Here is a 14643-nt window from a genome sequence, read left to right on the forward strand (position 1 = left end):
TTGTTTGTACCTCATTTAAAGTTACCCCTTTCCCCACATGGAATGAAACCCCACACGTTTCTCATATTTAATAAACTCGTAAGCCACAACAGTTCTCTGGACAGCATATAAGGTTAAACAGTGACAAAATTAAACTTAAAAATCACAATGACGTAAAATACAACTATAATGCAATGAATACACAATTATAAAAGCAAGACAAATCATTTGAAAACACAGAGCAGGAGAACAAAACACCACAGCATGGAAGAACTGGAAGAAGAAAAAGGAAGCAAACAAGTAAAAGGACCAGAGCTAAAATAATACCAAGCCACATCATAGTGAAAGGTTTAAAAGGCTTGGGAAAATAAAAATGGTCTTTGCCTGGTGCTGAAAAGATATTAAAGTAAGTGACAGGCATGCCTCTCTCAGAAGGGCGTTCCAGAACTGAGGGGCCACTACAGAAAAGGCTCTTTCTCTCAGAGCCATTGGCCATATCTCAGTTGGCATGGGAAGAGGCTTCCTTACCACAGATTGTGAAACATATGAACTCAGTTTTGTGAGACAAGTATAGATGAATAGCGTGTTATAACCAATTAAAGTCTTTGCAGATTTCTGGACTAAGTACAGTACTTTATGTTTGTCTGTGTAAGAGATTAATGGAAGCCAAGTTTCCAGTCCAGGAACTCCCGAAGCCTTTCACTGGTAGTTTCTTCCCTTACTCCTCTTTCTAGACACCCCCTAGCAGGTCTTCTTGTGCCATTTTAGAGTACAGAGCAAACAGTTCCTCACTAAATGCAAGCTGAGAAGCTAATGTAGCCAAGGAGTATCTGGTATCCAGGGGAACAGGAGCAACAGGCTAGCAATTTTTCAACCCAACTTTACACAAGCAGCATTCATTACACTTTATTTAGTAAATGCTTAAGAGGGGGGCATGGGAGAAAACACGTTATTTCCCTCTGCCACATAACCCTGCACAAATGTCCCCACAACCCACATCAGGAATGTTTCTATTTAAAATATTTATATTCTGCCTTTCTACCAAATCTAGGCGTCCAAGGTGGCCAACAATAAGACTATTAAATGAAACAAGGAATAAAAACCAAGAAGAAAATCTAACAGCCAAGGACAGCACATGGACAGAAACGTGGACCAAATACCAGTCAAAGGATTGGGCAAACCACCTTCTTTTACTCAGTGCCTAAAACCTAACAGGGCAGCAATGGAGGAAGCTGCCTGGGGAGAGGATATTCCTAAGTTTGGCTGCCACAATGGAAAATGCCCTATCTCCAATAGTTTCTCACCTCACTTCTGAAAGTGGGGGTACCCACAGCAAAGCCCCTGGAGGTTGATACAGAAACAGTTTCTGGGGGTCTGTTTGCTTACAAGACAGGCCAAAAGCATGGCTTCCATAGCCTGACACTTTCAAGGACCTAACCTTCAAGGCAATAGTGGCTAGAGTGCTGGACTGGGAGCCAGGAGATCTGGGTTCTAGTCCCCACTCAGCCATGGAAGCTCACTGGGTGACTTTGGGCCAGTCACAGACTCTCAGCCCAACCTACCTCACAGGGTTGTTGTTGTGAGGATAAAATGGAGAGGAGGAGGATAATGTAAGCCGCCTTGGGTTCCTTGCAAGAGGAAAAAAGGCGGGATATAAATGCAATAAATAAATAAACACAGACCACTTGCACCACTCTCCCCCCTTTAAAAAAAAATCCCAAGTCCCTTTTCCATCATAGCTCCTGAGTTCACTCAAACCCCGAAATCCGTTAAAAAGAATGTTCCAGTTTCTAGTCTTTGTTCTAGTGACAGTGCCAGAACAGAGAATCTGGAATGGTGGCTTGAATGTTTGAAACATTCATAAAAGCTCTACCTGCTAAAGAAGATTCAATGGGAAAGATGCCAGGAATCTCTCTGAATTATACAGTAGAAATGTGGAGAATTTTTAGCTCAACTTTTCAAGGAAGCATCCAAATTTAGAAACCATTACACCTTCAATTTGTGCCTTCTTGGATCCTGAACCAAAGCTTTAGACACAACAAGCCTACACCTAGTTTACTTGAGTTTATTCCGTTTAACAGATCTAACACTAAAGTATTAGCTGTATGATTGGACTGTTTTACCTGTTTCTCCTTTGACCATAAGACCTATTTTTGCCACAACACTTACTTAAAAGGTGTTTTAAAATCAGGATTGTTCCAGGTCTCTCCACTGAGAAGTTTCAGCTCCAGATACTAAGTGTGTCAGAAATTGTAGCTGACGTAACATGATGATCTAAATATTTTCCAGCCTTAAAACTGTCCTCCTTAGCAGTTTTCATTTTTCTCTGCAGTTCTGGGGTTCTTAAATGAACTTCCAAAACCAATCTTTCCCATTCTTCAGGCTCGGATAGAATGATATATAGTGGCATTGGAGTGGGAGCAGGGGTGGGTGCGAGAGGGAGAGAGACAGAGGGAGAAATGGCAACTTGGGTAGAACGCATGCATTTGTACCTACCTGCCCATGAAATATTAGGCTGGGCCCACCTGCACTACTTCAGGGTCTTGCACAAGTGGGACCTGCAACAAGATGTTGCGCTGTATCTGCACCACACTTAAGAGAAGCTCCTGCTCAGGGTCTCCAGCCAGCGTGGAACAGGAGTTTGCAGCCTGGTCCTGGCCTCAAAGAGGGGTGGGGTGTTTAGGAGGGATGGGGATAAAAAACACATTTTCTCTTTGCTACCCCCACAGAGGATATCCCTTGCTGTGCTATACAGCATTAGACATTTTACTGCTGTATTGGGGGGGGGGGGGAGAAGGGAAAGCAGGAGCATGTTTTTCTTTACCTTACTCCTAAAAACATTCTTCTATAGTGCAGGAAAGTGACTAACCTAAGCAGCCATCCCCATCCCCTCCTCCAGCATGTTTACTAGAAGTTTAAGTTGCTAGGAGCTTGAGCAAACCAATTCCCTGTTCTTCAACCCCACCCCAAACGTTCAGTTTCCTTCTCTTTCCCTCACCTCCCCAAGTCCCAGATGTTCAGTACATTCTGGAAATTCACAGTTCTTTGTGAGGTTGTTTCTGGGGATTTTTTAAATATTTTAATTTACAAATGTCAGTGTACCTAGGGAACACCCCCCCACACACACATACACACACACGTCTGTAAAAACCACTAATATTTTCGAATGGCCATGTTTCGCTTTTAAACTGATAGGCACTCAACCACCTGAGTTGGCTATTAGAAGGAATTATTCTTAATTCTGTATAATTCCTCCATTTTACAAGTGATCCCTATTCTTAAATACCAAATTTATGACCTATTAAATTCAAACGCTCAACAGAGCTACCAAATCTAGTTTCACACCAGAAATTACACAAACGGAGCAAGGCAAGGGCAAGCCATCCATCACCTGCTTAATATCCTCTTGCAAGCTGCAATTTTAAAATTACACTAACCAAGGAAGAAAATTATCTGCAGCCTTCCAGCATACATAATTAAATGGGGCCCATACTACTGTACATATTACATATCTCTATGCAGGGCATTTAGCTCTCCTCACCACACATGCACCTGCATGGCAGTGTTCCCAGTATCAGGAGTCCAAGAAAGGTCCATGTTATCCACACACACACTCAAAATAAAATTCTATGATATGAGGAAGTCCTCTTCAAAAACAGATAAACATTTAAAATCTTAATTTGCATTCAACTGATACCTTGAATACAACCCTAGGCTATTGTAGCAGTTTGTATTCAACTGATGACTACAATAGCCTAGGATTGCGTTCAAGTTAAGCATATTACACCGAAGAGCCTGTGTTATGCTCACTCAAAGCTTCATCTTTGTTCGACATCTATTGTGCTGAGCGTCTCTACCTATCCAACACAGCCAGAAGTTTCAGACCCCACTGATTGTGCAGCGGGAGCCTGTAGGGTTTCTCCCCCGCACCTTCCAGTTTGCATGATACATCCTTTCCCTATTCAAACTATTATTTTGGTGTTCAGGACCTTGACTTTACCATCACGTTTTTTGAAGAAAGCAACTATTAGCTAGTTCTCTGTCCTTTCTCCCCTATACACCAGCCACTCCCAGTAGCTTCTAACAATTAAGCCCCCCTTTCATGCCAGAGGCCATGCGTCCCAGCTCAAGCTTTTAAAGCAACATCACACATCCAAACACGCCCATCCACATCCCTGACCAGATTAGTTCAGGCCATTCCCACCGGGAGAGGGTGGTGTTAAACGTAGCGTTACCTGTGTGAAATGCTCTGCAGGTCCAACTACCAGTAGAATAGTTGGCCTCCTTTCAGAAGGACTGATCACTTTGTTGACTGGCTTTCCCACTGTCTTTGGTCCCTGGTCTCCAGAACTGGGAGCTGGGGGTTCCTTTGCCTCATTCTCTTTTGCTTCAGCAGGGCCTTGACACGTAGCCTTTGAAAAAAGGCAAGAAAAAAAATGCCAAAGAGACAGCAGCATCCCTTATCCCTCAGCTAGAATCCTGGCTGGGGAGCCCCTGCAGTCAGGGGACAAGAGAGATGTGAGAGCAGTACCGAGCACCCTGTTCAGGGAGGCTTAGCAGCAAGAGCTTCAGATCCAGCAACCCCAGAGGCTCATATTGTTGCAGCCTCTTCCTGCCTTCGAAATTGCTGCTAGTGCCGTCGTGTCTGGCCTCACAAGCAGTTCACTCAAACAGGCAGTGCCAAAAGCACAAGCCCCCTAGCATGAAGCCAAGACGCTGGACACGGCAGGAAACCTGATCAGAAGAAGGGAAAGACAGAACTCTTAGAAAGCTAAGACGACAGCCTTTCTAGGCAGCTGTACCGATCAACCTGTGCTTCCTAGCTCATCCAGTGCACATCAAAGGAACAGAAGCCCTGAGCATCCTGCCTGCATTCTCACTGCAGCAGTGCCCAACCAATCGCCGTTCCCAACACTAACATGTTCATTATTCAAACCAGCAATCTTGGACCAATCAGGAAAGCGTGTGACTGGACAATTTCTTGCATGCAGCCAGATAGTTCTGCAGAGGAGTGCTGACTTTAACCTCTGTGAGGAGGTTGCACAGCCCAGTTATCAGTTGAGGGGGACAGCATTTAAAAGGGAGGAAGAACCACGAGGACACCATTCAAAAGATGCTCCAGTAATCTGAACCACGACCCAGATGTGAATTTTGGAAATGCAGCAAGGAATTCCTTTTTCTTCCCAATCCTCCAAACCATTGCTAAATTCCACTTTAGCTAAACTGCTGTTCTTTATTAACAAAGCAGATGGCCTTTGCTAGAGAACTGGGGTCACAGAAAGGTAAATGCACCCTTAAGCATGCCATATTCTATCAACTTTGCCATTTATTTAATGCGTATCGTGTGACACATTGCACCCAGCATTTATGTCTAACCTCTCTTAAAGCGGTCCAACAGTTCAAAAATTAAAACAGGAAGCTAAATAATGCTTGTTAGGATGAAGAAAGGCCGGACCAAATACTGACTGGCAAAGTCATGTGTTTAAAACCAGATCTTCTCCACTCATGTAGAAAGTGCTAATTTTAAACAGCTAAAGGGGGTGAGAAACCCTTTCCTCCGCCCATGGCTTACCTTTCTGCCATCTGATCCCCAAGATGATTTTCATCCGGCTAGGCTCACTTCTGCTACCCAGCTCAGGAAGGGATTGCAAAATGGCTGGCCATGGGGGGTGGGGGGGTAGAAGAGAGTAACATTCCATACTCCTCACCCATGTGCCTTTTCCACTCTTTAAAACAGATCCCCATCCCCGCTTTCTATGTGATGCTGCAATCAGAAACTAGAGCAAGTCATGATCCTGAGCGTCTATTCCCAGTGAAAAAACACAAGGATACCCTTGCTGCATTACTTTCAAAGTCTAAGCTGGACGATGCCACCCTCATTGTATTTGCCTCACATTTCATGGCCATATTTCAAGTTGGAAATTTGGAACTCGATCTATTTTAAGAGCTCTGCTTCCTGGGGTTTTTAATTGCTGGTGTCGCTTTTCATTCAGGACTTGGTTGAGAACGGCTGGACTAAAACCAACCGCTGTACAAGCATCTGACTTCACATAAGATCTGCATACCCGGAAACAAAGCAGAAAGCTGAATTGGGATGGAACTGCTTTCTTCTTTTGCAGAGTATTCATGTAATGTGAGAAGTTTTCAGCTATGGATGCAGAACATGTAGAGCCAGGGTAGTACAGCCAGAGTGCTGGAGCCAGGGAAACCAAGACTCAAATCCTGCTCAGCCAGCTACAGACTTACTGGGCAACTTTGGAAAAGTCCCTCTCTCTCAGCCTAACCTACCACACAAGGATTAAAAGGGGCGTCAACAAACATGTACACCACCTCAAATTCTAATGTTTGGAGGAAGGGTGGGGTAAAAATGTAATAATACATCATCTACCGGTAAGTAAATATGTCTTGGGTAAATCCCATTTTATGGACATTTGAAAGAGATACCACAGCTTTCTGATTATTACTTGTTTTACCACCACCAAGTCATTCAAGAACATTAGTTTTGCTTGTTTTTTTCCATCCAAGCCTGCAGGATAGTTGACTTAATCCTATCAAATATGTAGTTGCGACTCACCCTGAACCTCTGGGCAGAGCAGGGCAAAACTCCAAACAAATATGGTACAGGCCAGTTAAAGAAAGACAAAACAAAGGACCAGAAAGTCAAAATTAAGCAGCAGCAAGGACCACATAGCCCCCATCGCACAAACAGTCCTGCTCTGGATAATACAAAGGTTTAGTCTACATGGAAATGAGGATGTTTCAAATTCAGATTACTATCAGAAAACCAAATGCCAAAGCTAAGGACCAAACCAAGAGGAATTTGCTCAACAGATTCCAAGACAACTGTGTCAGTCAATGACTCTAAAAATACTGCTAACAAAACCTGGCCAGTTATCTAGGCTGCAAATATCCTAATAATTTTCTTTTTGAATGCTATGCAGTGCTTATTACAGAGTGCATTCCATCATCATAAGCAAACGTTCCATTTTTGGAGTGAAAGTAAAACTGCATTTCAAGGACAGGATAGGACTGGCAGTTTGGAACAAATAAGACAACTGAAACCCTGAGCCCATTACATGGTGCAAACACTATGTGATATAACAAGTAAAAGGGTCCAGGGTCACCAGATTGTTCAGCAAAGCCCATCCATATAGGCGACTCCTATTACAGGTCCTTCTGTCTTTAGCGGACAGGCAACAGGAAAGTTGATTGTAAAATGCTTGGCAGAAGCTAACGTTAACACAGCATTGTGCTCGTGGTCCCTAAGTAGTAGCAGCTTGCATTATGGATGGCATAATGAGGGTGGCATCAAGATTAAAGCAAGCAGGTTTCCCCAGGGTGTACCCTCCCCCAAAATTCAGGACTCCTTTTCACAACCTATGTTGATTTGTGTTCAGGTACTTTAGGGACGTGGATGAGCCCAGTTTCTTCTATTCCATCCCTCTCCAAAGCAGTGTCCTAGTGAAATCAGTTCCTCTAGGTGCAGCCATCACGGCGTCCCCTAGCCACAGCAATGTGTAATCCATTCCCCTCGCATAGGAGGATGGGACAGCACAGAGGGGCATCCCAAGAGGAAGACGCCTTCATCTTCTATTGTGCACATATGCTTCCCTCTCCATGGCTCCAAGATGAGAGTTTGAAGGGCAGCGGTGGGAGGAAGACTGGCATGACAGGGTGCCTCATTTGACCAAGGGCTATCAGCTGCCAACCCCTAACGCTGTGGTGCACCCAAATTAGGATCTAAGGTACAGGACAAAGAAGAGACATTAGGACTGCAATCTGATGCACACTTGCTTGAGAGCAAGCCCCGCTGAACTCAGTGGGACTGACTTCCGATGAAATTGCCTAGACTGTGCTATTGGAGGGCCAGAGTAATCGAAGGTGGACTCCTGCCCCACTTTGACCTAGTCATTGCCCATTAATTCATTGAATATCTCCTCACACTTCCTTCTGAATCCAAACATTTACAAGAGGCATTTATTCCTGGATCATGACAGCCATACCTTCCAAACCCCAGACTTCTTCCATCTGTCTTTCCTGCCTAGGTAAGACTCTATGCTCCTTGGGCAGGGGCCATCAACTACAGTGTTCTCCAAAGCGCTTAGAGCACTGTTGATGTTATAGAAGTGTTAAGTAGGAGTAAAAGAGAGAAGAGGGAGGCATTTCTATTTTAATGTTTACATGTGCAATGTCAGAAAAATACTTACATATTTCAGAAATCTAAAAGATTTCTCGACTGAAGGGACTACAAGCATAGCAAGGAAATGGTAAAGGATAGGAAAGGGCTGCTGACTAGATGGTCCCAATCCACTCTCAGGTAGCAGTGAGAGGGAAACAGCAGCTGCAGCATTGTCTCCCTAGGTGACTCTGCAGTGACTCATCAGGTTTCAAAGCTCTCCTAGAAACACTGAGCCAAGGGGAAGAGCAACGCAGCATGCTGCAGATAAGCAGTCACATGATTCTGCACTAGAGCTTTCTCGCTCAGTTTGCAAGAGGGTGTATCGTTCTGGTCCCATCCCAAATGATCTTCAAACACAGGATGCAAATGGCGTGTTAAATTGTCACATTCTAAGAAACACTGAAATTGCTCCTTACACAGTCTTCAGTATTAGAGGCAAACTAATCTCTCTATTGCAGGCTTTAAAAATAACACTTGGCAAGACCATTTGTATTCACACACAGTGTTTAATATAAAGTGCTATAGGAAACACTTAACAAGTTTTTGTTGTTTTAGGTGTACGGCTGCCTCAATTTCCTTTGACATGACTACAAGGGAGGTGGCATAATTTCCAAGGACACTAAGCTTGCTAATCACAGGCTGGTATGCAACCAAAGGGCAGAATCCAATGGGGCACTTCCAGCCCTGCTGATTGCGTTGTGTGAGCAGCCCCCACTGCTTGCACAAAGGCAATGTAGCACTTCCGGGGCAACCCAGAACAAGTGGAAACAGTTGTTTCTGGAAGGAGGCAGGTTGGCGGGCTTCAGATGAGGGAGCTCCAGGTCTGCCTCCTTCCAGAAATGAGCATTCCGCTCATTTCCAGGCTTCCCCTGGGAAGCAGTACATCTTCCTTGCATAAGTGGTTGGTCCCGCTTGCACAACATAATTAGCAGGACCCACAACTTGTGGAAGGGAATAGGTGGGGCGGAAAGGAATCAGCAGGGGTGTAATCGCCTCATGAAGTTCTGGCCAAAGCCCAGAATTCCTGCGCCTGAAAGAGGCAGAGCCGTGAATTTCAATAGACTGGAGAAGTGGCAAAGTATCCTAAGAGAACATCACCTACCTCCTAAGCCAGTGCTTAAGGATTTCTTCTGCCAGCTGCTAAGAAGCATCCCTGTGCAGTCAGTCCCAACACTTGGTTCTTTCCATGGGTAACAAGGAAGAAAGATATTGTACAGGAATCAATGGGCTTAATGTACTAATACCGCTATGGCAGTGGTAGCTATTCACCCACACTGAGTACAATACCTTATGGGTCACTAGCTTGCTGGCTACACTACATGAGCTGCCTTGGGGCACACCAGAATACTAGGTGATGTTGTGCACACTGTTCCATCACCTCTCCTAACAGTATACAGAGATTCTGAGGCTTCAGAACACCTAGACAAACAAAAGCTTTAATTAAGCACTACCAGCAGAGTTTTCCGAGTAAACGCATCCTAAAAGCTTAGGACTGATTTCTCTGCATTGAAGACAAAGAATAAACTGCAGTTGACAATGCCAATGATGCAGTATATGGTTCATTTCTTTTGCTGCCTGATTTGAAACTGCTTAAATTAGAAAACCTAACACTTCTCTTTCAGTATGCTCCAAATCCGAATACTAAGTGGTTTCTGGGTCATCCCCCTCCCCCCATCAAGTTGCACGTGAGAAGACTTCTTCCCCCTGCCCCGGTTTTTCTTCAAACACATTCCAAGAGAGTGCTATGAACAGGAAGAATGAGGTGTTATGGTACGTGTAGCCTTGGGCAAGAAGTTTGTATTGTGTTGAGAAAGGCAGCACAAGCTCCCCCAAATACTACTTGCTACTCAGGAGTTGGGGACAGAAATTAAGTTATATTCTATCGCATTAAAAGAGAGAAAAACCCTTAAGCAACAGGTAACTGCATACAAACAGCAAACGGCTAGGCAAGAAGCAGATAGTGCCAGGTTGTTAACCAGTCTCTCAGTTTCAGTCCTCAAAGTTATGTAGTAGTGGTATATATTCGCCTTATAACAGGCATCATTTAACTTAATGGAGAGATGGTGAACCAGCATCAACGGAGGAATCGTAAGTGATTTGTAGGCCCACTATAACAAGCAAAACAGAGTCTCGTGCATCTACTCTGTAAGTGCAAGTCACTCAGGCTTCCCCTCTGACTGTTTGTACTGTCCAAATTGGCTCCATATCTATCCAAGGATAGCTTCTATGATCCTCTGTGTAAGCCTCCCTAGTTCAAGATTAAGACCCAGTTCTTACTGAAGTGGTAACCCTGCATCTAGACTGTACTACTGCAGGTGGGAGCTCACATGACAGAATGCTCCTCTATACATTTTTTTTAAAAAAAAACACCCTTCCACAAAGAAAACATGTCAGGAGGACAGCTAGCTTAGAATGTTTCTCCCTAACATTTGTACTTAAGTTAGTCATGACTAACTTGTCCTATTTAGGGAGCCAGTGTAGTGTAGTGGTGAGAGTGGCGGACTGGGAGCCGGGAGATCCGGGTTCTAATCCCCACTTGGCCATGGAAGCTCACTGGGTGACTTTGGGCCAGTCACAGACTCTCAGCCCAACCTACCTCACAGGGTTGTTGTGAGGATAAAATGGAGAGGAGGATAATGTAAGCCGCCTTGGGTTCCTTGCAAGAGGAAAAAAGGCGGGATATAAATGCAATAAATAAAAATAAATAAATTTATTTCAATCGCTCTACTCTAAGCATGACTCAATCTGGATCCAAACCTTATGTGAAGGGAGAAGTGGGGTATGGAAGAAAAGCAGCCTGATTATGATTCCTGCTCAACAGAAAGTTATAGCTGACATTACGCAGCACCTGCCTTCAGCCTCAGGTTGAATCAGTGGTGCCAGGCTTGTGAGAGGCCACTCTGAGATGTCTGATGAAAGCCACCAATATAAGCAATGAAATATATGGATGGTTTGTAGCAATCTCTATCCCAAAAGACAGTTCTCCAGAATATCACTTGCAGCTTTCACAAGTTACATGTGATATTTTGGACGCTCAGGGAGAAGCTGGAACCCAAGTGTCTGCCAAGGACTGCAGTGAGCTACATTTATCTCAGATCACAGTGTAAGAACAGTAAAACCCAAGCATAACAATTTTGACTTGCAGGAAAATGAGGTTCTTCCTTCCCTTCTTGATTTATGTTTGCTTTAACATTTCTCTGTCAAAGATGGCAGTGTAGGGTACACCTGTGTTTCGTTCAAGGTAACCCTCACGATACAAGTTGTAGCACAGTCTGAACAGGACTGAACACCATTATGTACTACTTACCAGTATGGCATATTTTATTAGTTATTTTGCTATTAATGTTCAAAATTGTCCTTAAGGGGTATAGTGGACAAATCCACACCGTTAAGAGAACTGACCAAACTGTATGCGGGTGCTGCAACAATGTGAACTTGGGAGCCGACCCTTGGGCTGAGGCTGATGGCATGTCTTAGTAGCTGGAGCCCTTTTCAATTTAGAAAATTAAGGCCTGGCCTAAGAAGGAACAAAGGAAGGCAGAAGAATGAACTGCATCATTTCAGTCATGGGGAAAGGGAATAAAAAATTTATATGCTCCCTTAAATAACTTTGATCAGAAAACTAGGACAGCAGGGAACAGGTTGGGATAGAATCAGTCTCCCTGATGTTCTAGTTTTGTTTTTAATTAGCAGGAAGCTTTTTTATGCAGGGGAGCTTTCCAAAATGGCATGCCCCACCTGCAGTCTGAAGTGGTCCAGCTCATTCTACCACTTCATTTTGGACCTGTGGAGACCAGGACTCTGCACCAGCCAACTGGCAGAATGGGATTTAGCACTCCCTCATATTAGGTTTCCTCCAAGTGCACTGGGTTAAATATCAGTCTCCAGCTTTCTTATACATTTCCAAGGAAACAAAAACATGTCCCTAATAAAATGACGCAATCAGGTTTAGGTGCTTTCCCTTTAAAAAGGCCTTTGTGTTTGAGGAGGAAAGGAGGGCTTTGAATAAGTACTTAAGAGCATTCTTCCAACCTCTTCCAAGATGGATTGTGCTGCCATCAGCTGTAGAATGTGTCACTTTCTTGAGCTGAAATGAGCATTAGCCAGCCAGAAACACTTTCCAAACATACCCCAAGGCAAAGGCCTCCAGAACCCTGTGGCTCAAGGCAGACTAACCAGCACAGACAGAAAGATTGCTAAGCAATTTCCTTGGTATATTACTGTGATGATGTAGAAGTTAGCCCTTTCTCAGTCAGCAGCATGTCTAGCCAAATCCTGAAGCAGCCCAGTCATGCAGCTGCTATGGTAAGTGTGCCAAGCAAAATTAATAATCTTCATTCATTCAGAAGTGTGTGACCACTGCAGCACACAGTCCCTCTCTCTCTGATTTTAGGTTTTACCCTGTTGTTTTTTCTGCGGCTGTCTGGCGTGTTAAACTTTCTTGTTTTGATGGTCATAGTCTGCTATAGCTTTCCCTCAAGAACCACTATGATGGCCCTTCTGAGCCAAAAGGCAAGATATAAATACAGTCTACAGGAAACTATACTCACAAAAATATCCTGGTATACATGACATGTCAAAGGTTCAACCCCTGTCATCTCCAGTGAAATGGACATTAGGCAGCAAGCGATGTGAAAGATCTCTACCAGAGATGTTGGAGAGTTGCTGCCAACCAGAGTAGACATGTGATACACAAGAGATCACATATCAATGGAGTTCTAGGACGATAACTGACCACTTGTTAAATGCCACCATGTATTTGTTCTATTATTTTAGATGGTGTAAACCATTGGCCTGAGCACAGTTTTTCTAATTGGTGATACCAATACCAAGCAGACAGGGTACACAACCAGAGGCATACAAGATAAAATGTGCCCCACTTTCCTCCCTATACAAATTATGATCATGCTCCTCGGATGGTGAGGGCCATGTCTCACTATAGGGGTTTCTTAGCTCTACTGCAAGATCATCCTGCAGCTGATGTGAAGACAAAGTGTAACTGGTGTAACTGCATGATGGATATCCAAGGAAATATCACCCATCCACCTGAGCAGCACAAAGGTCTGTCCTGGAAAGTTGAAACGAATAGGCAAAATGGGAAAGAGCCAGCCAACTCAGCCCAGCCACACTGCAGCATCTCTAAATACCCTATGATATTTGGTGAGTACAAAGCTAAGCTATCACTGCAAAGCTGATGGGCTGCTCTGACTGACTTTTAGAAATCAGCGGCTTTCTTCTCCCCCTCCGCCCCCAGTCCCCTTGCACTATGCTGCACACAGCAGGGCCAGGTCAAGAATAGTTATATTATTAGGAAGACTGAATGATATACCTAGTAAGCATAAGAAAATGGTAAGGAATATGCTGGAAGCTGCCTGGAAATTGGCGGCTAAACACTGGAAGAAACAAGTAATGCCATCCTTAGCAGCAAGGGAGGAAGGTATCTGACAAGTGAGTATTTGTGCATAAAGTCTCATAAGACGTTGTGGGAAGATATGGTAACTAAAAAGGACTCTTTAAAATGGCGGTATGGATTTATTCAGCACTGGAACCAAAAACCATTATCAAAATATTGGAAAAGTAATGCTGAAAATGATACTAACTGTATTAAAGATATTATATGTTACAGAGACAGATATTTAGTTATGAAATTATATCTTGTTAAAGAAAAATATTAGCTCTATAATATGTAGAACCTTCTGGATGTATTAGCATATATGCATGCAGCATATATTGTAATATGTTTAACTTTAATACATAAAACTTAAAAAAGAGAAGAGCACCTTGTACTGATGCCTGAACTCTAGCCATTAAGCAGCAGGACACAAGGTCAGGCTGTAACAAAACAGACATTTCATTCAAAGTGTTTAAATTTTCAAAGAACATGTTTTGCAGTTTTATTTGTGCTTATATCCCAGATAGTTCTGGGATTCAGGAAAATAAAAAGGTATGAAGTGGAAGAAACTTGGGGTAGTAAGAATAGACTGAACTACTTCAGACTGCAGGTGGGGCATGCCATTTTGGAAAGCTCCCATATAAAATGCTTCCTGCTAATTAAAATCAAGAACAGAACTAGCACATCATGGAGACTGATTCTATTCCAGTACATTCCAGGTGTGCTAGAAGTATTGATAACTCTACAAACAGAAAAGGAAAAGGAATGCAAAAATAAAAGTTTAATTAGAAACTCCAACTGCAAGACATTACAATATAACGGTGCAATATAACGAACAAGTCACAAATTCCACTCAACTACAACACAATTATAGACCCATAAACATGTGTGTAGTAAATGTAAAGCACACTTTAAATAATAAAATATGAAATGCACAGAACAGCAATGCAATTGGTACAACACAGTGATAACAATTTTTCTGGCCTGCCCCCAACTGTACCCAGCATAAACTGAAAGACCTCTAACCTAAGCTCTTTGGGCAATGAAGACAACTTTAAAGGGGGGGGGGGAGAAGCCTCATTGCCTGCTCTCC

At 43.4% G+C, this 14643-nt stretch overlaps 1 protein-coding gene across 2 annotated transcripts in view; it reads right to left on the minus strand.

Annotated features, from left to right (window-relative positions):
• The window catches only part of SLC25A25 (solute carrier family 25 member 25), a 59435-nt gene that overhangs the window by 27485 nt on the left and 17307 nt on the right, over positions 1-14643 (minus strand). The window contains exon 1 of one of the 2 annotated variants that reach the window (XM_084821066.1): positions 4215-4528. The exons of the other annotated variant lie outside the window; for it this stretch is intronic. Coding sequence (XP_084677192.1) covers positions 4215-4436 — 222 coding nt within the window. The 5' untranslated portion in view covers positions 4437-4528. Of the gene's footprint in view, positions 1-4214; positions 4529-14643 lie in introns of those variants that run through there. 2 annotated transcript variants of the gene reach the window in all.

Source organism: Heloderma suspectum, chromosome 14 (genome assembly GCF_057233095.1).
Source record: "Heloderma suspectum isolate Gila_16-S chromosome 14, 16-S_ref, whole genome shotgun sequence".
Classification (NCBI taxonomy): domain Eukaryota; kingdom Metazoa; phylum Chordata; class Lepidosauria; order Squamata; family Helodermatidae; genus Heloderma; species Heloderma suspectum.